Here is a 24,160-nt window from a genome sequence, read left to right as displayed (position 1 = left end):
GGATAAAGGAAACCGAGGTAACTGATACTAGTACTGTTGTACAGTGTCTCAGCTGACTGACTTGGATACCAAAGAGATGTGTCTTGGGAGAAAAGAAAGGACTGATGATACTTTGGGAAGATACTAAGGAGAAGGAAAAATATTGAGATAAAGGAAGTGACAGTAGAGGAGCAATAGTGATATCAAAAAGGACAAAACATTCAGAGAGGGAATGAATAGTAAAATGGCAGAATTCAATAAACCCTGAAGTATTTCTAGATAAGAAGGCTACAGCAAAGATGTGCTTTTAAAGTCAGATGAACTTAAATGGTGTGTTGGAAAGCTGGACTTTTGTCAGACTAGCAGACCTTGGAAAGGACAAGGAAAAGGATATTTATAAAAGAGGAAGAAATGGGCTTGGATGAAGACAATGATATAGGATGTTTCTTTTCCTTTCATGATGGTTTAGGAGTCTGAACTTGCCAGGACCAAACAGACCACTCCTTGACAACAGACTATTTTGAACAAGTGTTTGGTTTAATTCTGATTTTTTTCTGGATGGTTTTAGGAGTCAGTGAGCAGAAACCAATTGATTTGGGTGAAAAACAGAAAGAAGATAGAGTGGAAGCTTTTGGCTGGTGATTAGCTAAGCTGCTGGCTTTTGCCATCTCTGTAAGTGCCTGCAAATTAAATAAATGGTTGATGACAACCATTACCATCCTAACTTTGCCTAGCATCACAGTTTACCTTATTGGCCTGTTTTCATTCTGCCCAGCTATGCCTGAATGAAGGTTGTCTGTGAGCACTCTCATTCCACACCAAAGGGTGTCATGAGCCTGACACATATTCACTTGTCTGGTTTGTGCTCCTTGAGTGGAGGATGATAAACATATGGATTGAGATGGAAAATATTGCATGAATTGGGTATGATTTGGTGAATATATGGCACCTAGTGTATTGGAAATAGAGAAAAGAGGAAGTGAAGGAACACACTGGAATAAATATGGGTGGGAACCACATCATGAGAGGCAAAGAATTCCTGGTGTTATGCGCCAAACATGGCATGTAGATGTACACTATCCTTGAATGGAAAGAGAACTATACCCATACTATTTGGTTCTGAAATATAAATATGCATTAAAAAATCTTCCCAGTGAAATGGGCACAGCCTGGTTAATGGTGCTACATGCTGAAATAGCAATTAATGAGACTTTGGCATTGGGTTTTTTTGCTCAAGACTTGGCAGTTTTTTTATCCTCATGTACATTCATTGAGTTTAGAAAAGCTAGCTGAGCAGATTCTGTAGAATATTATTTAAAATTAGTCACATTATGAATTGCCATAGGTAAGGATGTTTTTCTTAAAGGGTCATACATAATGTTGACATGAATAGCTGTGACCTTTTGTGAGCAATTCATAATTTGTTGACAAATACGCAGTCAGTCATAAAGGTTATTAGGTTATAAAGAAAATAATATTTATTTGATAATGATCTGTGTTTTGTGGAAAAATAATCTGTGGGTTTTACCGGTAAGTAGTTGAGTGTGTATAGGGAAAGAGAGGGAATGCCATTCAGGTAATTTATATGTCAAATGTGTAGCTTCTTTTATAATCTAATATGAGCTTTCTAAGAGTCAGAAACATAGCAAATGTGATTGTTCCTTTCTAAATTTGGATTTCAAAATAAATCTGTAGTTTCTATCATGCAAATATGTTGCAAAAAAGAGGGAGATATGCACTGACAGCAAGTAAAAACACAGTTCCAGAAATGTGTGGTCTGTATAAATGATATACAGTTTGTTGGCTGACCCAAACTTTGTGCTAAATCGAAGCCAATAATGAAATTCAGAGGCAGATTTTTTACAATGCCTACACTGCATTACTATGCCTGTGTGTGAACACTTTGGATCAGTTAATTATACCCTCCTATTTGAACGTTTTCATTTACATAAGGAGCAGAACTTGATAAATCAAATATAAAATTCAGTGTCTGATTTATTGGATGGGGCGTTATGTAATCAGAATTTTAAAAGCAAAAGTTAAAACAAAATTGGCCCTATAAAAGCAATTCATTCCAGATGAATATGAATTTAAAATTAACATTCCCCATGCTTCCCAAAAGTGGACCACGGTTATGTTTTTCATGGTTCCTAATAGTGCTATTTCTTAGTGTGCTCAGATACCTATTTAAAGGTAAATTACTGATTATTGAACATTTCAGTAATTCACCTTAAAGCAAGACTTAATTTTCAAAAATTTTTGCCTTTTAGCTCTTTATCATAAAGCAGTAAAATTAGAGAGATGATGTCATCCTTATGGTGGCTTGCAGCTAAGAATCAAGAAAGGCTTATAGATATTTTCTCTAATGTGTCTCTAACATGAAGGAATACAATATTAAATCTGCATTCCTAACCCCAGTCATGATGATGACTTTGTCTGGAAAATGCATAAATACAATAAGGAGTCTTCTTTCCAATCTAGAAAAATGAGATCTTGCCTCTCTGAGTCAGAATACTTGAAAGATGTGTTTCCACACTGTGTTTTTGAAGACAGGTTTGGGGTTTTTTCTGTTTAAAATGAAAATATGTAGCATATTTCCTCAGCAGGACAGCTCCCGAAAGTTCTCAGACATGCGCTTTAACTTAGTAGACTAAAGCAAAACTATAGATCAATGATTACACTATCTTATTGTCTGGGGTGGGTTTGGTTGTTTTTGTGTTCTGTTGTTTGTTGTTCTTTGAATTTGAGGGAGAAGCAGAAGAAGGTGTTCCATAAAGTTGACATAAAGCTTTAACGAAATTATATTCAATTATAGCCCTCTTAAGTCTCATTGAGCACAAGCTTTTTAGCTTAACAGCAATTTGTTCCTAGATAGGATATCAAATGATCACTGAACAGATGGCAGTGACATTTTATTGCTATCAAGTTGTGCCAAATTTGAGTGGACTGATGAAAAATGAAGAACAATATTCTGCTAACAACTCCCTCACTCCAGCTACTGTTCTTCTGTTTATATCTAGAATTATGTAAAAAGATTTTACTCACTGGAAAAAGAACTGTTACTCTACAAAGCTGTGGAACAACCAGCCTAGAGGGTGGCTGTCTCAGAGAGGCACTTGTTTGCCCAAGCTGTATTGTTCAGTGCCAGGTGTTCCAGGCCAAACTGCATGTGCTTGGAAATGTCATGTGGACACAAGTTACCAAGTTATTTGGTAACTGCCAAAATATTTTTGTGTATTTTTAATATTACTAAGTCTGTTTTCCAAATTTACAGTGTAAAATTAAGGACAAATTTGTTTTTGAGTAGACAGACTATATGAATCAAGAGCATTATGGCCACCATAGATTTCCATGTATTTTCGTTCTATATGGAACTCCTGCTCTTTTGTTTCAGAGGGGAAGGATAGAAAAGAGTGAAATCTCTGTTCTCAAATTATACCTTTTAGAAAAGGTCTTGATCAGTGATGTGAAGTGACACTTTATAGCTCTACAGTGATGCAGAAGTACCTGAGAAATTACTTGCTGATATCTGAAACTGCAGATCCTCAGTCACCTTGAAGCTAAGGTTCCAAAAACTGGCCAGTAATATTATCAGTTTATGCTACCTCACAATTCCTGCCAGTTGATAAAGAATCAAGGTCAAACTAAAACAGTTTCCATAAAAAACAATAAAGACTCATGCTCACGTTTCCTTTTCTTTAAAACTTATTTTACTTTTAATTAACCACTTCCTTCATTAATACTAAAAATAATTCAGAACTGTGATATCAGGGCCACTCTACTGCCAAATGACATGACAGAAAACCTACTTCCTGTTTTACTTTCTTGAAAACATAAGAAAGATAAATATTAGCTTTGTTTCTCTTTTTTTCTGTAGAATGTGCTTCTGTGCTTTCTTCTTGGTGAACAGTTAAGATCTCTTATCTAGAACACTAGAATGTTTTGAGTTGTCACAGGCAGTGGTTTTGGATGTTTTTTGTTGCTGTGAACTTTTGCAATGGGAGAGGTTGTTCAAATTCTCCTTTGCTTTAGCAATGAAGTGGACTCAAGCCCTTTTTTTCCTCTAGAAATGAACTAACCTTAGCTTCTAAAATTGCATTTATCTGCTTTCTGATCCCCTCTTGGCCCAGATGTTGCAACGTGTTAGAAAGACTGGTGTTAGCTTTGTGTGACCCTTTCTAATAGAAAGATTCCAACAGAAATTGAAGTCCCTTGGTAGACAAACTTGAGTATCATCATAGTGTTATTGCAGGAAAACTCACAAAGAACATGGACATATCTTTGATATTTGGGGGGAAATATGAGGACATAGGTAAACAAAATGTGTTTAGAAAAGTTTCTCAAATCTTATTTTAATCATTGCAGTTTTTGCTCAAATTTCTATGTGCAACAGGAAATTAGATAAAATAGTATATTTAACAAAACATTGTAATTTTGTAGGCACTGAGTATTAGTGTCATATCCATATATTCCAAGGTACTGAAAGTTTTATACAGCTGATGGATATTTGAAAGATTATCTGTAAAATATATATTTTTCTACATGTGGTTTAAATGTAAAAATCTGGTGGAGGCAGCAAGGTCTGATGCAAGTAAGTATATGGAAACCTGTTGGATGACATACACATTTCTCATGAGCATGAGCAGAATGACAGTTTAACCTTTTATCACTTATTTTAAGTCCTTACACTTTATACCGCTAAAATGCCTTTTGAATGCCGGTTCCCATTGGGTAATAAAAGTCTTATTGATGGTAATGTGTCAAAACAGAAGATTTTGGGAATGAAATAGTGAGTTTTCAAGCTGTTCTGTACCTGTGACCAAAATCTATGCACCCTCTTTGACTGTCTCATTTGTTGATGGATGTACTGAGTGTGCCTTTGCTTTTGGGAGGCTCTTTCTTCCTACTTCAAAAAATTAGATGCCTTTAAAAGCTGTACGCATTGGAGAGAGTATTTCTGGTAGAAGTAGCATTAGTATTGTAAGTGGTTTGCTGTTTGGAGGGGTTTGGTGATCTCTGGAGGTAAGCCCAATGTATGGGCTTGTAAGGCCATACCATGGCATCCCAGCGAGTGCTCAGGTCTGACACCACCAATGTGAACGTGGCAGGCTTAATCCGTGCTCCTGCCTGAAGAGCATTTTTACAGTGAAATGCAGTTATGATGGAAATATGTAAAAGAACTTTCTTGTTCTGGCTAAAATTGGCTTTGTACATTTGAAAAGCTTTCTAAAGTAGTGTCAGCATCTGAAACCTCCTTCGTGGAATGGGCGGCCTCGGCTGTTTAATGGATGTATTGTTTCATCTTTTCACTGAGTGGCTGAAAAAGCTCTAATTTGCGCCTTACTGTACTAGACTTATGAAAAGTGGAATTGCCTCATGAATTTTTGTGACATACTGACTTTGAAAAGCCAAAGCTTGCAATCTTGTTCTCTCTTTCTGAACGATATCTCCTTCTGCAGTACTTGACTCCTTATTCAACCTCAGTGCAGCTTCTAAACCTGCTTCCAAATTTCTACCTCAGAATCTGAAGTAACAGTCAAAATGTTAGCACATCCCTACTTTCCTATCAACTTTTAATTAAAATCCATTTCTTCAGATAGGTAAGGAGGTGCCAACTCTAGTATTCCTACTGTTTTTCGGAATAATCAAAAGCAGTTGTATGCACTGTGTGGGAACAGCCTTACATACATATCCCAAAAGTGTCAGATAATTTCTGTAGAAAACACAGTGCTAGTGCATTCAGTCAGAAATTTATCTGAGCATATTTTTCAGTTAGAAATCTGTGTGTATCCATGAAGTTTTAAATTTTGAAGATTGATAATTAAGGTAATGATGTCATACAACTACTTCAAATTTTTCAATCCCATCATTCCATCTGTAGCAATTCGTTATATATTTTAAGGACAAAACTTCTTAGTGCGATTTTTCTTTTTTTTTTTTTTTTCATGGAATGGACAAGACATTTCTTAATATTAAGTGGGTTGCTTCTTATGGGTTTTTCCCTCTGGTTTTCTCTATGCCTGCTCTTGGCCAGAATGCTTTTCAATTGGAATTTCAATAATCATTTTGTCTGCTGATCTAGAGTTAGAAGAAATAATTTCTGATGTGACTAAGTCTGGGAAAAGGTAGAATATGTTCTTTTCTTTGTTTTAAAGTAATGCAGTACTCTTCTAAATTGCTGAGTTGCTTTTTGTTTCTGCCAGTATTTTATAAGAACTGCATAAAAGACAGCATTTGTAGTATCTGTAAATGTTTATTAAAAACTTGAAGGTAAAAAGTTTGTTTTGAAATGGAGCACATGTATGCTCCCTTCTCAACATACAAATATGAATATGCTCCTTTCTGCACACTCTTCTGCCAGTCAGTTTACAGGTGCTGTATTTCTCTTTCAGTGTTCTCCCAATGCACATACAATTAGTTGTCCTTTTCATTGTCTTCGAATAATGCGAGCAGGCTGCACGAGTCCTGTCTTTATCTTTCTAAGCTTTGCCTCTGACAGTGGCTTGGTCCACTTGTTGTTTACCAAGTGGATTATCATAGTATTTCGCATCCTGTACAGTGGAGTCATCGTATGAGGACACTGTTCCAACAGGACACAGGAGCAGTCCCTGCCTTGTGGATTATGCAATTTAAATGAGAATACATGCATTCAAGCAGGAAGGGCCAATTCAAGAATCAGTGGACTTTTGATAATTTCTGAGCCTGTAGACAGTACTGTTTCTACTGAGGTTTCAGATGTTGTCCAGCTTGCTTGAGAAGACCACTGAAAATTACTTTTTTTTTGGTTGCTTTTGAGTGGAACTTGCTTCAATGCAGTGTTTCTGTATTATAACTGAAAATGAGTCATCTTTACCCTTTCAGAATAATTCATGCTTTGTCTAATGTGAACTCCTTTATTGAATAGGTTCTACTGGCTGAGGAAAAGTACATGTCGTGCAAACAGATTTTTGGTCCCTTCTTTCTAAGATCTTGAACTACACTGAATATATAAAGTATTATGCAAAGTTTATTTGTGTTTATCTGCTGACTGATATTTGTTTGTATGAATCTTGTTTATGACATTCCTGTATCATTATGTGAAGACTCTTCATTCTCAAAGATGAAACTAGAATTAAAATTCTGCTTCATCAGTATTTTAAGGATAAATCTATTTTTGAGGAAATTGTAATTACTGTGAAATGTTGGAGGAGCAGGCATAAGTACTTCTAAATTCTTGAAAGCAGGGAAATGTCTTAGAATCATCCAGTCTGACATACTATGTAAATTACATTCTGAATGTCTTTTTAGTATCCAAGTAGAAACCAGATTATTTAATACTTATTAAGTAGGGTTCTTTTTTTGTTATTCCTGCCCTTTGACACCTAGGTTCTTGAATGGAAAGAATGAAAGGAAACAAAGAGAGTTTGGGCTATGTGGGTTTTTTTTAAATTTTCATTGATATCAGAGTTTGACTGATGTGTATATAACTTCTATTTGCAATTGTTAAAGACTGCCCAAAAAATGGTATTGGTTAACAATAATAATAATTTATGGGGAATTTGGTGCCTTCCTCCTGCCTATCCCCTGCCCCTGGAATAATTCGTGGTCAGTGCTTCTTTTCAACCCTTTCCTGGAACAATTCTTTGGTCTAGGACTTCCTGTTAAAATGTTTCCTTTATACTTCATTAATTAAGTTATGTTGTAGGCTTTACTGTATTCTAAGTTTCATAATTTCAGTTAAAAGTAACTGAACTGAATTGGAAGAATGCAAATGAAAGATACTCAGTGTGTTTGTCAGTGGCAGTTTTGCTATTGTTTAAACTCTGGTACTTTACATGGTTCAACCTGAATAAGATACAGCTTCATTTCCATTTTCTTAGTTGAACTGTGCATAACAGCTGTAAGAATAGGAGGGTATCCAGTTGGTTCTGGAAATCGAATTAGCCTTAATGCATCTCTGTCAAATCTTGCGTTAATGGAGCAATAGAATATTGGTATTAATATTCTAAGAAAACGCAGTGCCGAAACAGTCACAAATTTATCTAAATGTATTTTTTAGTAACAGAAGGTGATTTCTAACAGGAAGTTTAAAATCAATAACAGTAAAGCTATGGTCAGTAATAGTTCTGTATAAATAATAGCTCTCACTGTCGTTCACTGAGAGATAACCTCGGTTGCTTGATGAAAAACTTAAGCAGCGTTTTCTAACTCAACAAAGCATGCATTGAGATAAAATGTGTAGGACCAAACGTTCAGGAAAACTAATAGAAGATAAGCTAAAGGGAAGCTGCTGGAACTTTGTAGATATTCTTTGGTATAATGAGTTACACCTAAGAAAGTGTATCTTTTGTAATGGCTTTTTCTCTGAATGGATGCAGTATGTTTAGAACTAACCAAGCTGACACATAGTATTGAGTTTTGTATTTAGCAGTTGGAAGGTAAGATTTATTAAAATATTTTCTCTGGAAATGCCAACATGACAGGTGGGGAATCTTGACCATAAGATAAACAAGTCTAGCATTTTTAATGGGTCTACTTACTGCTACATCTTACACAATTATTTCTCTAGGTGGTCAGATTTTTCTCAGCCTGTTAGTGGAGGAGGACAGTTATGGTTGGAGAGGTCTCTCCCTTAAAAGTAAGACAGCTTTCATTGAACAGCACCAAACAGATGTGGAATTTAAAGTTCTGTTGCATCTCTGTCTCAATATTTATATGCATCTGCCATTTTCTTTGTTGGAGAGGGGAACCACGTTTGAAGAACAGAGTATGGTTTTTTATTTGTATTTCTTTTTTACCCAAAATCTTGAACCAGTTCAAAACTAGCGCAATTCCACTGTTTTGATAAGAAAAGTGATGGTCTTATACCAACACTGAGAATCATGTAGGCTGTTGTCACTCTTAGCTATAGCTCCTTCCCTCCCACTCCCCGTGATTGTTTGTGGATACGTTTCTGTAACTACATTATTTCAATAAAGGATTTTCTCAGTTTCTACTCTGACTTTTCTCTCGCAGAGACTATAAATGTAAAGAAATACAGCATAGCTAGGGAAATGTGCAACACATATTCACTACACAGCAGCTCATCTGTATTTCCATTTGTCAAATGAGGGTCTTCTCATCATTCTTCTGCCTCTTTTCTGTGTCTGCATGTTAATCAAGTGTCTGAAATATGCATATGTGAAGTAACCATTTATACTGTAGTAGTTATAGCTTTAGTTTTAAATTTGATGTATAACAATTTGAACCACTTTTTTTCATAAGCTCTGCTCATAATTTGTTCATTGTATTATTTCCAATCCATTTTCCACAGCTGCAATCTGAATAAGTGGCTCAATTATAGTTTAGTGTTATTCTCTAATATTCACTGAGCCCTATGGAAAACTTTGAAAGAAATATTTTATTTAAAGACAATTATGCTTAAATATCATCGTTTTCTAAAGACATTTGCATGAAAAAAAGGCAAAACTATGAAGAACTAATTTTTCTTTTTCATACTACTGTCTGCAGTAATAATTCTCCTGTGTGACATCATAATTAACTGTCACATGATATGATATCACAGTTTAGTGTGATCAGAATTCTCTGACTTGAACACACAAATAGCATTGCTCGAAAACCAGACATAGCTGTCACTTTGTTCTGAAAATTGGATAGTTCTTTTAGGAACCATTAACAATATTAAGAAATCATTAAGAAATAGGTGCTGTTAATAGCTATATTAAAATATGTAAATCTAAGAATGCTTGCTAATGTAATCTGTTTTTTAAAATAAACAAACAAGTTTGAACTTTAAATAAAAAACTTTTTTCCATTATTTTGTCATTTTTCAAAAATAACTTCTTCTTTGTCTGGTGGCAATCTTAGTTTTAGGAAATAATACCTCGTGACAGATTTGTTCAGTGAGTTATCTGTTCTAGAAACTGTAAAAATATAGGCAGCTTAGAAATCGTGTTCATTTGTCCTTTGCACTCTTCTTTTTCATTGCACTTGAAAGCATGCGCAGAATTTTCTTGCAAACTTTAGATTCCCATGAAGTGGCCATTGTGTAGCTGCTGCTCTGCTGTACTGGCCAAATACATAACACTAGTACCCCACTATGTTTTTCTTTGAAGACTGGAAACTAACTGGAGGGAGACACAGAAAATGCTGTGTAGAACCAATTGAATGCAAATTAAATGTCTGATCTTCAGCTTTTGGCATATTATTAGTGCCTATACTCCTGTTTTATCAAATTGCACTTCCCGTTTTTTTAAGATTAGTAGAGCTTGAGAGTCATGGTGTATAGAATTGTCATCTTGATAAATAGTAGAGATTAATGCTTTCATCCAAATTATGCATTCTTTTTAGGATGATAGCATTACATAATAATAGGGGCAGATTTCCAAAGTCTTGATCAACAAAATGATCACAGAGCGACTTCTTAAATAATTCATTTCCATCTATCAAGGCTGACATGAGGCAGCGTTACCAAACAGCCTCCTTTTGACAGGGTAGTCCAATAGCACAGTTCTTATTCATTGCTCCGCTACTGGCACAGGAACACTTGTGGGCACATATCCAGGTCCCCAGGAAACTTGGAATCGTTCCACGTTAAGGAACTGTAACTGTAGCTAACAAACCAGCTGCTGTATTGAGCTCAGAAGGAAGTCTTTGTAGCTGTGTGGAAGGAACTTAAGTTATTTGCATAACATCCAGCAGTCTTGGTGGGAAGGGCTGGCAGGAGCACAACAGCAGGGTAGGCATCCAGCTTTTCTTTTTTGACCTTATCTGTCACTGATTCCATTCTTCAGTGCTAGGGTAAGATGAAAAGAGAGGGAAGTCAAGAACTTGACCAAAAGAGCTGTACAGGTCTGAAGAGAAGAGTACTCATGGTCATATTGACAGCGTTCTTTGTGGAAGTAATAGTTTATTAAATTCAACAAAAAATATTGGTTTATAATAAATAGTATCAACATCAGTGCAGTATTTGTGAGTTGGTAAACTCTTACTGTGGAGAGAGAAAATCCTTAACAACAGATAAATGAGACTAAATGAGAATAAATGCTATCCATCAGCATAAGTCAGCTGTCAGCCAGAACATGCTGTTGTACTGAGTTACAGAAATTTACAGAAAGGGTCAATCATGTTAAAAACAGGGAGATTTTTTTTCAATTAGGCCGATTTCAGATTAGGAAAAAAAAATAAACAATATCTCTTAAATATATTGCATCACTTCTTCAAACATTGCTATTCCCAATAAAATATCGATCTACCTTTCCAAATAGGTGTTTCTTTAGTTCTGTCACACCAGCTTTGCACTGTAAAGAAAACAAATTCTCTATTTAAGTACTGTCTTTTGCAATGTACCTCTGTTAGAACACTCAGGCCATACTTCATCAAGTATTTAAGCTACCACCGCCACCAGAGGGAAAAAAATGCCTTGCTTTCCCGTGGCCTTCAGGCTCTCTGCTGCCTTCCACAAATACAGATGTTTGTGAGGCCAAACAGTAAGTCACATTGTGGATTTGGATTGAAAATAAGTAGGGTGCCAGTGTCCATCTGTTGCTCTTTCCTTCTGCCTCCCACCACCTCGCCTCCAGTTTCATTTCAACTTTCATTATGGTCCTGGTCCAATTCACTACTTTTGCACAAATGCTTATGATAGAAAAAGGGCTGACACAAGAGAAAAATGGAATTCTTGCAAGATAGCCTTTTCTTACCTTATATATATATTTTTTCCTATTTTTAAGAGATTAATTTTTACTTAAAAATGCATAAACTAATGACTTCTATGAATGCTTTTTATGTAGGAAAGGGCAGGAAGGCTAGAAAATGTAATTCACCATAATTTCAAAGAAAATTGAATTAACCTTTAATAAGAAGTTAAATACCTATCCCAGTACTTGAAATTAAACTTACTCTGCTCTCTTCTATATTCTGTCAGAAACAGAAAAGATGATTCTGGAATAGTTTAGTTTTCCTTCAGAGTGTGTATTTAGCAAAGGTTTCTTCCACTTCTATGATTGTATAAAGAACAGTCTAAGAGATGATTAAAGAGCTGCCAGCTGTTCATGTTAATTCGCACAGAACTTCCCGGTACTCAAACTTTGCAATATTACTTGTGCTCCAAAAATGTTGAGCATATTGACAGATCTGAGAGCAGTCCTGCAAAGAAAGGCTTTGGGTTATTGGTGAATGAAAAGCTGGACATGAGCCAGCAATGAGTGCTTGCAGCTCAGAAAGCCAAGCACATCCTGGGCTGCATCCAAAGCAGCGTGGCCAGCAGGGTGAGGGAGGGGATTCTGCCCCTCTGCTCTGCTCTGGTGAGACCCCACCTGGAACACTGCAGCCAGCTCTGGGGTCCCAGCACAGGAAGGACACTGACGTGTTGGAGTAGGTCCAGAGGAGGCCATGAAGATTATCAGAGGAGTGGAACATGTCCTGTGAGGAAAGGCTGAGAGAGTTCGGTTGTTCTGCCTGGAGAAGAGGTGGCTCCAAGGAAACCTAATTCTGGCCTTCCAATACCTAAAAAGGGCATACAAGAGAGCTGGAAAGTAACTTTTTACAGGGCATGTAGTGACTGGATGAGGATTAACTGTCTGAAACTAAAAGAGATTAGATATTAGGAAGAAATTCTTTGATATGAGGGTGGTGAGACTCTGGAGCAGGTTGCTCAGGGAAGCTGTGGATCCCCCATCCCTGGAAAATGTTCAAGGCCAGGTTGGATGTGGCTCTGAGCAACCTGGTCTGGTGGGTGTCCCTGTCCATGCCAGGGGAGTTGGAAGTAGATGATCTTTAAGGTCCCTTGCAACCCAAACTATTCTATGATTCTTTGACCAATATTTTTTTTTGTGTAGTATTTTCATAAGTCAGTGTTTAAAAATCCTACTTGCCACATTTCAAATGCTTTTTCTCTGAACATGTCAGTTGTTTAGATAATCTTTTGGACTCCTGTAAGGAACCCAAGACTTTGTTTTTAATTGTCTTCATTGGCTGTCAAGGAATTTGTATGGAGTAAAAGTAAGCTGCAGTGATACATTGTTATTGTCAGCAATTTCTACTACCAGTCACATAGAAACCATAGCCATTATGAGAGTGCTGAAGTCTAACTTGTGTTTGTTGCCTCGTTACTGCAGAAGTCTTCTAAAGTTTGCTGCATCAAACACAATTTTTGTTGATTTCTGACAAGCAGAAAGAAATAAGGTGTCATATTTTAATTTATATTATTCCTTTGGCCCTCATCCTTCCTCCCCATCCTCCAAGGAATTTTTATCACATTAAATATAGGAGAAAAAACACTCATCTTCTGAACTCCTCTTACCCCCTCATATCTTCATTGAAATCAAGAGAGAATTTATATTTCAAGCTAATGTAACCTGACTTCTTTTTAGTTTCTGGTAAAGGCATATTATCCTTATTTGCAGCATTTTAAAAGTTCATTATGTTGGCATTTTTGTTTGAGGAATAAAATCTGAAGCGGAAGTGCACAACATTCTGTCTTGTCTCTTGTTTTAGTCTGCTTTTATGAATGGATTAATGGATGGGCTCTGCCTGCAAATGAATCTTCACAGCATGAGTCATGGTCATTCTTAAGACTATTGAAGAGTATTTTATATCCTAACAGTTCCAATTTTGTAATAAAATTGAGGCTTATCAATAGAGCTACTATCTTTTCTTATTTATAGAAGAAAACAGACAGGTTCTTTATCACAATAACTGAGTTAACAGTCTGGTTTGCAACCAGAGGAATATAATATAACAGAAACAACTGTAACTCTTTTACACAGCTAAATAATAGTTTGCACTCCAAAGAAAGGAATGTAAGTAAACCTCCCTTTGGGAAGAGAGGGGGAAGGAAATGAAATACATTAATTCACTGAATTAATCATAGTGGAACAATTACTTTTAAATGTTCTTTTAAATGGGGCAAAACACATTTCTCTGCAGAATGTGCTATCTGCTCCATATATTTTACCTACCAGTCTTGCCCAGCACTCCTGTGCGCATTTACCATTTTCAGGAAAGCTTGGAAAAAAACATCTTAGATATTACATAAACAAACCCCAGTGATCAGACAGAGAATAGGTATCTAAGTTGCTGACAGTATTGCAGGGAATGCATAGAGAATTGTCTGTGGCTATTCTGCTTGTGCATGTATTGGGGAGGCCATGAGAGATGCAGGTTCAAGCTGATCACATCCTGTGGAATCACATGAAAAACTGGAACTGTTACATTTGCTGGGTTTTAAGGAGTCCAAGGATAGAAAATGATACAGAGCAAGTCACTTTAGGTCCATCCAGTTTCATGGGGTGTTTTATATATATACAAGCAACAGTGGAAACTTACTGTTATTAACTACAAATATTTTAATACACTTTCTTTTTATTTTTTTTTCCTTATGAACAGATTTAAGAAATTTGTCTGGATTAATACTGAACTGAATGCATCGGAACTGAAGGAAATGTTTTGAGATTAATCTGACAGAAGTCTTGCAAAAATGGTACACTGAGGTCCCTGCCTGCCCCTGTGGGAAGACTGTGACTGTATTTTTATATTGCAGTTTATTGGCCCATAAAAGACAATGTAATAACAAATGTAACAGTAAATTTATGCAATAGTAGTGGTTCCCCTCCCACTGACTGGATATGAGTGATCAAAGGTCTTTGCAAGAAGATAAGCACAAGGTTAGCAGAACTTCCTCCAAGTTCAGGGAGTCTTCGAGAAGCATGCAATCTGATGATTATTTCGCTAGAAAACTTAAAGCCTTGAACGGTAGCATGGGTCCTCCTGTTTCTTCAAATGCCTCTAGCAAAGCTGAAAATAATCAAACAAATGGTACACCAGCCGTGCCTAAAATGGGTGTTCGAGCAAGGGTATCTGAGTGGCCTCCTAAAAAGGATTGCTCTAAGGAACTGAGTAAAGCTGCGTGGGAAAACAGACCTCCAGCCACTTATGAAGGTGTTGGCTCAGTACTTCCAAATGGACAAAATGACCAAAGCGATGAACAGCAAGAAGAGCTAGAACTGGAATTTACAGAGGGAAAGTATTCAATTGGAGACCTTTTTGTTCATTCACCTCAAAGAGGACTTCATCCCATAAGGCAACGAAGCAACAGTGATGTGACAATAAGTGATATTGATGCTGAAGATGTGTTAGACCAAAATGCTGTTAACCCAAATACTGGAGCAGCTCTTCACAGAGAATATGGCAGTACTTCTTCAATTGATAGACAAGGCTTGTCTGGAGAAAATTTTTTTGCAATGCTGAGAGGATACAGAGTGGAAAATTTTGAACATAAAACCCTTGCTCCTTTTGGATTTTCTGAGTTTTTCCACTGTGATCCTACAGTTTCTCCAAGTCTACATGCTGCTGCACAGATTTCCAGAGGAGAATTTGTCAGGATTTCTGGGCTGGATTATATGGATAGTGCCCTACTTATTGGTCGAGACAGGGAGAAATCTTTCAAGAGGAGACTTAAATCAGAAGCAGTAGAAACATCCCTGTTTAGAAAACTGCGAGCTGTTAAAAGTGAGCACGAAACCTTTAAGTTTTCGTCAGACCTGGATGATAGGCTTGACAGAAACGTTCGTTCTTGGAACTGTCAGAAATGTTTTGCACATTATGATGTTCAGAGCGTTTTGTTTAACATAAATGAAGCAATGGCTACCAGAGTAAATGTAGGAAAAAGAAAAAATATAACTACTGGGGCTTCAGCTGCGTCACAAACTCAGATGCCCGCAGGCCAGACTGGAAACTGTGAATCTCCTTTGGGAAGCAAAGAGGACCTCAATTCAAAAGAGAATTTAGATGCTGATGAGGGTGATGGGAAAAGCAATGATTTAGTATTGAGTTGCCCTTACTTCAGGAATGAAACTGGTGGGGAAGGAGATAGACGGATTGCACTTTCTAGGGCAAATTCAGCATCTTTTTCTTCAGGTGAAAGTTGTTCTTTTGAGTCCTCTCTGAGTTCCCATTGCACAAATGCTGGTGTTTCAGTACTGGAAGTACCAAGAGAAAACCAGTCCATTCACAGAGAGAAAGTGAAGCGTTACATCATAGAGCACATTGATCTTGGAGCATATTATTACCGCAAGTTCTTCTATGGAAAAGGTAAATTTTTCTAAACTGTTCTGACATATCCATGCATTAGATTTAAATTGTTTAGTAAAGATTAGTTTTTGTTTTCCTTCTTCTCTATAGAGAGACTTAGGTATTCCAGAGGATCCTGAAACTCTTTATTAAAATTAAACCTGTTATTTTTGCTCTCTCAGGGCAAAGAAGTGGGTTATGTATGGTTGTGCAATACCTGTGTGAGTTCGTTAAGTGATTTTATGAGAGGTCATATAAAATAGCATGTAAGCTAACTTCTCCAACCCAAACTTTCTTGATCAGCAGGAGAAAAAGATGTCATTTATATCCAGTAAATGCATTGGAAATACTGATACCCAGAGTGGAAATAATTGTTTCCTAAAAGGTGACTCCAAAAGGGAATGTTTTATTATTGAGGCTTCCAACTCTTCTAGATTCGACTGTCTTCAAGTGTGTCTTGAGGCCTTTCATATTGTATGCACATGTACATGCTCCTTAAATAGAGAGCTTCTGATGTTATTTAGTTTTCCAGCTTAAAGAAGGATGTTTTATGCATTTCTCCTAGCCTTATACTCCTTTCTTTTAGGATATGATCAGTCTGCAAAAATGCCAGCATACTCTTGTCAGCAGAGTAATTATCTTGGCTTGAATCATTATTCAGATAAACTATTTCCACTCTGTGATCAGCTTTGATAGTTTGCATTCAGTACTGGCTTGTGCAATGAGTATGAAATCCCTGGTTTTGTGGGAGAACCCCAAAATACCTGTCTCTGTCCTTTCTGTATTATGAATTACAGCTTTTATTAAAAGAAAAGGAAAAAAAAGTCTGCTTTTGTTTTTAAAAAACTGTTCCAGACCAATTCTTTTTGTTCTTCTTGAAGTCATACTTCCTCTGCTTTCTAACTATATTTGAACATCAGGAAATAAGCACTGTACTGTTACTCCTTCCTGCTGTAACCCTTTAAAAGGGACTCAAAAGAGGATCCACATCAGTGCTGGGCACAATACAATAGACACTGAGAACATATTAACTGTAAAAAACCTGTATTTAAAAGGCAAGGAAGAGAAGAATTTGGATCTGTGATGGAAGAGGAATACGAAGACCCACAGCTAAGCAAGGAACAGGCAGCAAATCCACAGGTTCAAAATGGATTTCAAGCTGGACAGGTTGTAAAGTATATAAAAAGTGTTGATGAAGTCAGAGTTCAAGAGAATGAGGGGAAACTTGTAACAAAAGGGTGGCATATTTTTTGAGGGGCAGAGAGAAGAAAAGATTGGCACACACGAAAATGAAAGGAAGACTGTCAATAGACAAAGGTGGTGGCAGGATAGGTGGAGGGGGGAGGACAAGAATTGAGCCAAATGAAAGAGAACTTGTTTGTGAAGTGCTTTGATCTTGGATGAGTTACAAATGCTGAAGTGCAGAACACTTCTGTGAAGAAAAATCTTGTCAGAGAAATTATAAAAAGAAAATGCAGATGGATACTCAAAGCCACTTTAAATAATATATTATAAACAAACCTAATGACCTTTCTGGAAAATTGATGTGAATGTAATTAGTTTTAATTAACTTCTGTTCTGAAATAGTATCATAGTTTCTCAGAGTTTTATCCCACCTAGTTTAATACTAGGAAACTTGAATTGCAACTAATTGTTCCCTAGGTAGAGTTCTTCAAAAATAAATATGGTGTGATATATTTAATATCCAGTAAAAAATTGCTACCTTCTCACCTTTCCAGTGATATGTAAGCCATGGCCTGTTGTGCATTATCTTTTTATAGAGCTGTAACAGATGTTACGTGAGGGAAATCTGTATTTAATGGCTCTTATGATGCAGCAAGTCAGGGCCAACAAGATAATGAAACAAAAATCTTAATTTTTAACATCTACCATCTTAAGGTTTCATGCACATAAGGAATCTCCACATTAATTTCAATTGAATACAGTTCTCACCTAAGCAAAACTTCTTGTGGGTAGAGGAAATAATCCAGACATTTTGTGTTGGGCACCAACATGTGTTGCTGCTGGCCTGAACTTCCATATAAAAAAAATTGACATTTATGTTCATACTGGGTCTGCGTGATGTTCTTCCATGACAGTGAGCTCTCCTAGCTGATTTTTCATTGATTTGTAGATTTAGTTGTGCAGTTTAATTTTACCAAAATCTTTGCAGGAGGATGAATTAAAACTTTAGCAAACAAAGGTTACTTGTACATACTGCCACAGATTTTCTTTGCCTTTAAGAAAATATATATGAAAAAGAAATAGCTTTCTGAATATTTGATTTTGTTCACAGTCTTATAATTGGCACTTGTCAGCATACCAGTTTTATTTCTGTTTTAAGATGCATGGAAGAAACACCCTGGCATGTGTAGCACTAATTATTCCATTCCCCTTCAAGAAATATGAGATTAGGGATTCAGTGTTTTCTGAAATGAGTTGTAGTTTTATACTGCATATTTATAAGCTTTGTAACTATTGTTAAAATCAAATCCAACACAACTGATATAAAATATGTTATGTTTATTGAATATATCATCTCAGTTTTCAGCTGAGATTTGTAAAAGCTAGAATATATTGTTTTATCTCATGGTTTTGATAATCATTGATTTGTCCTTTTCCCTTTGTGCAATTATCCTCATAATTCCTCGAGACTTGTTTACTATTACCATGCTTTTTATTTGAGGGATGCTTGCAACCATTTAATGTTACTGTGTCTATCTGCTGATATGGGACTGCAAAAATGTCCTAAAAGAAGTGTACAGGCTTAGAAAGCTATTGGTATTAACTCAGTATTGTACAAGTAAGACCTTTGTGTTTGAAGAAAAATTGACAACTATTCGTCAAAATGAAAAAGTGAAAAAATGAAAAATATTGTAACATCCCTCTAGATCTCAGCTAGAAAATAGCACTTATTTTCTTCTTTTCTCCCCGGCTGATTCTTTTAAACCAACATAAATACATTTAAACAAGCTCAATGAGTTTGTACTTTTTGAAATTAAAAAAAAGATGATGCTTTTAATTAAAAATGTTTTCCCCAAATCCCAGAAGATTAGTAGCCATGCTATTCTTCAATTTACTTCAGCTTCCTTACTTTCCTTTTCTGAAACTGGTTTATCTATTTTATTTTTAATGCATATAAATAGTGTATTTGGTTTTCTGTCTTTCATGTTGTACAAGAAATTAGTAGGTATATTCTGCAGACACTTGCATTATTCTGCTCAATAGTACTGCAGCCAAGAAATCTAGTAACTGTGTAATACCCTTTTCTAGATTTACATCAAAATGGACAGCTCTAGACTTCCAGCTGAGGAGTTTACCTTATGTCAAAGCCTGAATTATGCAGCTGTGGGGAGTTTTATGTTATTGGAAGTGTTTGACCTCTGAACTTCTCTTTCTCTCCTGCTCTCAGTCTTTGTGAACTCCAGTTCCACTTGATAAAATTGCCCATCCAGGCTCAAAGTTTTAATTTAACACTGGGAAGTCCGTAAGGTACATTATTTATCCATGGAGATAGAATGCTCAGACTGGGAAAGGAATGGAGTTGGAGAGCATGAGCAAATAATTTAATGTCTGTGCCTCTTTGATTCCAGGTGTTCCTTCCAAAAAAAGTTGTAATGTGCTGCTGCTCATTTTCCTTCCATTGGGAGATGGATTGTAACCACCTACACACTTCATAGATAGATTTTTGAAAGACTACTGGAAACCTAATTTAAACTTGATTTGAGAAATAAGACTGTCATTTATGTAGAGATGACTTCATTCTTTCTATTAATTCTGAGAGTATGGATAACTTCTTAGTGAAAGACATTTTGCAAAAAACTTCTTTACTCACGTCTATAAATATGTCATTTCAAAAATGTATCAAACTAGCTCCGAAATGCTAGCAAAATATTTTTTAATCCAGACAATCTCTAAGGGGAAATTAATCAATCAATTGCTATTTAAAATTTGGGATTATGGCATGAATTCAATTGGAAGAAATTTCTGGAGGCCATCCAGTCTATTTCCCACTTTAAAGCTCCCTTTAAATATAGGTTCTGAATAGGTTGCTCAAAACCTGTTTCCTTTTAGCTGTCCCTTTAGCTTTTTTACTGTCTCTAATTCTCCTGGCAACCTGTTTGTGTTGGATTCCCCTCACTGAGAGGCTGCATGTTCTGATGGTTGCATCTTGTTCTTTCACTTTGTACCTTTGAGAAGAGACTGTTTCTCCTTTCTCTACAACCTCCCATCACTCGTGGGATCCAGCAGCTTTTTCCTCCTTTAATCTGCTCTTCTCCAGCTGCAAAAGCCCATTTCTTTTAGCCTTTCCTCATCTTTTATGTTCTCCAGCCCTCTAATTGTCTTCATAGTTGTCTGTTGGCCTTGTCCCACTCTGTCCAAAACTGGACGCTGCTTCTTACATGGCCTCAAAAGTACCAAACAGAAAGGCATAGTGTTCTCCTGAGCTGCCGGAATACTCTTGGCCAGAGTGCGATTGCCCTTCCTCTCTGCTGGGAGGTTCTGCTGGCTGCTGGGCAGCCTGTGCTCACAGGGTACCCAGTGCTTTTCCCCAGAGAGGCTCCTGAGACAGTTGGTCCCCAGACTGTGCTGTTGTATGAGCTTGTTCTGTTCTACATGCAGGTCTGTGTTGGTCTTCATAAGGCTTTTTCAGTCCATTTTCTTGGATTGTAAAAATGGGAGTTTGTTTTAAAGTGTCAGGTTGAAAACTTCAGATGGTTTAGGATTTGCTTCACATGAAGCTCACCTGTGACAGCTCAGCAGTAGCTGCCTCCAGGGGAAGGGGAGAGTGGGAGGTGAAGCACAGACACCCTACAGCTGTAGAACTCTGCTTGTATGGCTTTGCCCTTGCCTGCTTTGTTAAAAGTGCAAGGATTATGTATTTCCATGTCTGCCCCGTGCACATATTCCTGATTTTTCAAAAGCCTGCTGGTTATTCCCCTTCACCTGGTGCACCCATCTGCAATCCTAACCTCCAATACATGAACAATATATTCTCTTTGAGCTTGGTCACGGACATCAACTTGTTGGGGATGCACTCCATTCCATCATTTAGATAATGTAAAACCCTATTAAACAGTAACAGCTCCACTATCAAATGCTGATAAACATTTTAGTAACTGGCCACTAATTGTAATTTGTATTACTGATCACAGTCCATTAAGGCCAACTGTCTAGCCAGTTTCCATCCACCTTGTAATTTGCATGTCCAAAGCATGTCTTTTCAGTTTAGCTACACAGATACACTATGGGAGACTGTGTGAAAAGCATTACTAAAGTACAAGTGGGTGACATTCATTGCTCCTTCCTCATCCGTAAAGCCAGTCACATCACTGTAGAAAACAACTGGATTGGTCATGCATGATTTGCATTTTTTAAGTCTGTGCAGGCAGTTTCCAAGCATCTATTTGTCCTTCATGTGCCTGGAAATGTCTTCCATGAGAATTTGTTCCTTAATCTCCCTGGGAACTAAGATTTATGGTGACTGTTCTATGGCTTCCCAGACCCTCTTGCTCCTTTTTAAAGGTGACTGTAACTACTCACTATGAACTTTTAAAGGTGGTAAGCAGGAGCCTCAACATGGGTCCTGTTTGGTCACAATGATTTGAGTATGTCTGGTCTCCCTAAATGGTCTCTAATGTGATCTTTCTCTTCAGTTGATAGTGCTTTACTCTCCCAGACTGGACCAGTTGGCTCAAGGATGAATTTAACTATTCATCAGACATTGAAGAGTTACTAGACTCAGTTTTCCCTTGTTGAGGCTGAGTTGCTGCTTTGAATGGAAAGGTGTGAATAAGAATAAGAATAAGAATAAATCTTATTTGTTCAAAGACTCTTAGCTTTTATTCAAGATTATATGTAGATACAGTTTCTCCAAACTAGTTTCATACAGCATCAAGCAAAAAGATTAATTTCATTGTAAAAAAAGGAAAAGAAAATTTCATAGTAGCAGCAGTTGCAGTAATTTGAGTGACCACTCCTCTCATCAAAATTAGCATTTTGTGATTTATGTACTCATTGTACAGTTCAGAAGATCATAAGCTGTTGTATTCACAGACCTCATTGTTCAATTAAAAATAATATTTTTTCTTGCTGCAGAAATTTTTTTTTTTAGGTTTGATGAACATTTTCTAGGAGACTCATACTTTACTATTCTCTTATCTCTTCATTCATTCCTGTGCAAAAGAGCATCAGAACTACTTTGGAATAGATGAAAATCTTGGACCTGTAGCAGTCAGCATCCGGAGGGAAAAGGTTGAAGATGCTAAGGAGAAAGAAGGATCTCAGTTCAACTATCGTATAGTTTTCAGGACAAGTGAGGTAATGTTCATTCAGTAATTCTGCAAAGGAATGGGAAAGTTGACTGAGAGCTTAGGATACTCATTATTTGTCTGTGGGTACGTTGCTAACTTTGAAAGTAAATCTGTTAATGGGAAAGGTTGTTTCCTGTACCATTAGTAAATGTTGTTGCTCCTGAACAAAGTTTTCCTTTTCTGTACCACATAAATTTTTTGTCTTTTTGAGTGAGCACCCAAAAGGTAAGTTGGCTGAAGAGAACTGCAAGGTGCAAGCAAGGCTAGAGATCTTTAACATAGTTAAAGATAAGTGTGGATCAGGCTGCTTGATATTATGTTTCTAATGATAGAAATAAAAGATTAAGAAATGTAGGGACAAAGGGAGCTGTAAAGTATGAAAACTAGTGTAATGACATTTGTATTTTTTTGTTTTGTTTCAAAATACTTTCTCAGAAGCTTTTTTTGTGAGATGTTTCTATGTACTTCTACATGCATGATTTGCAGAAGGAATACTAATATATTCATAAAATAATGGTTTTATTTGAATGAAGAATTTGCTTGTGGTTGTTGTGTGCGAAGTCTCATAACTTCTATTTTAAGCAATTTAATATCTCTTGGTAACTAATTTCTTTGTCACAGCAACTACCTTAGATTTGTATGAAAACACACAGTGTTATTATTGCAGCAAACAACTGTAAATTTTTGGAATCCTTAGGACTATTGGTTTTTATTTTGATTAGGATATAGAGATGTGTTAACTAGACCTCCTGATATCACTGGACTCTTGTGCTTTTGCAAACAGATGTAAAAACAGGTACAGATAGATAGATAGATTTTTTTTTTTCCAGTCCAGGGTTTTTTAATAGCCAGAAAAGCGGTGTCCATGTATGTATGTGTGGAGAGGTGATCCAGGTGACTCAGTTCTAAGAAATTACTCTTTTTTTGTTAAATCAAATGAAGATAAAGCAGCATGGATTAAATAATAGGTGAATGGGTTAAGTGAAAGTTCAATTAGCTATAGCTTATCTTGTGTCCATCCTCACATTTGACTACTGTGTTTGCTAGGGTAGTATGCAAAAATAACTAGTTTTAGTTTTCCTTGTGTCTTTAACACTTTTCCCTTCCCCAAAAAAGGAATATTCTTAGTAATTGGAATAAATTGATAACATGCTTCATGAATTTCTTTAAGCAAAAAATGTATTTGTCACTTAGACAGTGAAAGCTTATCTGGTCTTTAAAAGTTACTTAGTAATGTTTCTACAGGTTAAAAAAAATAAAATAGGGATGTTTTTCTTTCCATTTCTTTTTTCCATGCTTTTGCTGAAACCTGAGGTTTTTATCTGTAGGGTGTAGAGTATTAGAGCTAAAAATGTTTTGTGTGTTTTACCTTTACTGCAGCTAACGACACTTAGAGGAGCAATTTTAGAAGATGCTATACCATCCACTGCTCGTCATGGCACGGCAAGAGGTCTGCCTCTCAAAGAGGTGCTGGAGTATGTAATACCAGAGCTGAGCATTCAGTGCCTGAGACAGGCTTCCAACTCACCCAAAGTACCTGAGCAACTGCTTAAACTGGATGAACAAGGGGTATGTAGCACATGGCCTTTCTTTAAAGACTATTCCTTAGATAAATAGACGAAAAAAATTATTAAATATTTTGCAGACAGTGCTAATTAACATGGATCTGTAATGCAAACTGTTGACTTTCTTGGTTTTAGAGAAACTGGTCTGTTTTCACTGACAAAATAAGGCTTGCTTTTCTAAGCAAATTCTTCTTAAAATGCATTTCAGCTGAAGGAAATAAATATTGGCCTATGGAGATTGTCTTTCAATGG

The 24,160-nt window shown here is 36.6% G+C and overlaps 1 protein-coding gene across 6 annotated transcripts in view; it reads left to right on the top strand.

Moving 5' to 3' along the window:
- The window catches only part of SIPA1L2 (signal induced proliferation associated 1 like 2), a 126,330-nt gene that overhangs the window by 37,763 nt on the left and 64,407 nt on the right, over positions 1 to 24,160 (top strand). For all 6 annotated transcript variants that reach the window (XM_039568700.1, XM_039568696.1, XM_039568699.1 and 3 more), the window contains exons 3-5: positions 14,347 to 16,050; positions 22,217 to 22,350; positions 23,724 to 23,912. In XM_039568700.1, coding sequence (XP_039424634.1) covers positions 14,586 to 16,050; positions 22,217 to 22,350; positions 23,724 to 23,912 — 1,788 coding nt within the window. In that variant the 5' untranslated portion in view covers positions 14,347 to 14,585. The remainder of the gene's footprint in view (positions 1 to 14,346; positions 16,051 to 22,216; positions 22,351 to 23,723; positions 23,913 to 24,160) is intronic.

Source organism: Corvus cornix, chromosome 3 (assembly GCF_000738735.6).
Source record: "Corvus cornix cornix isolate S_Up_H32 chromosome 3, ASM73873v5, whole genome shotgun sequence".
NCBI classification, from domain to species: Eukaryota; Metazoa; Chordata; class Aves; order Passeriformes; family Corvidae; genus Corvus; species Corvus cornix.
This window is presented reverse-complemented; position numbering and strand designations above follow the sequence as displayed.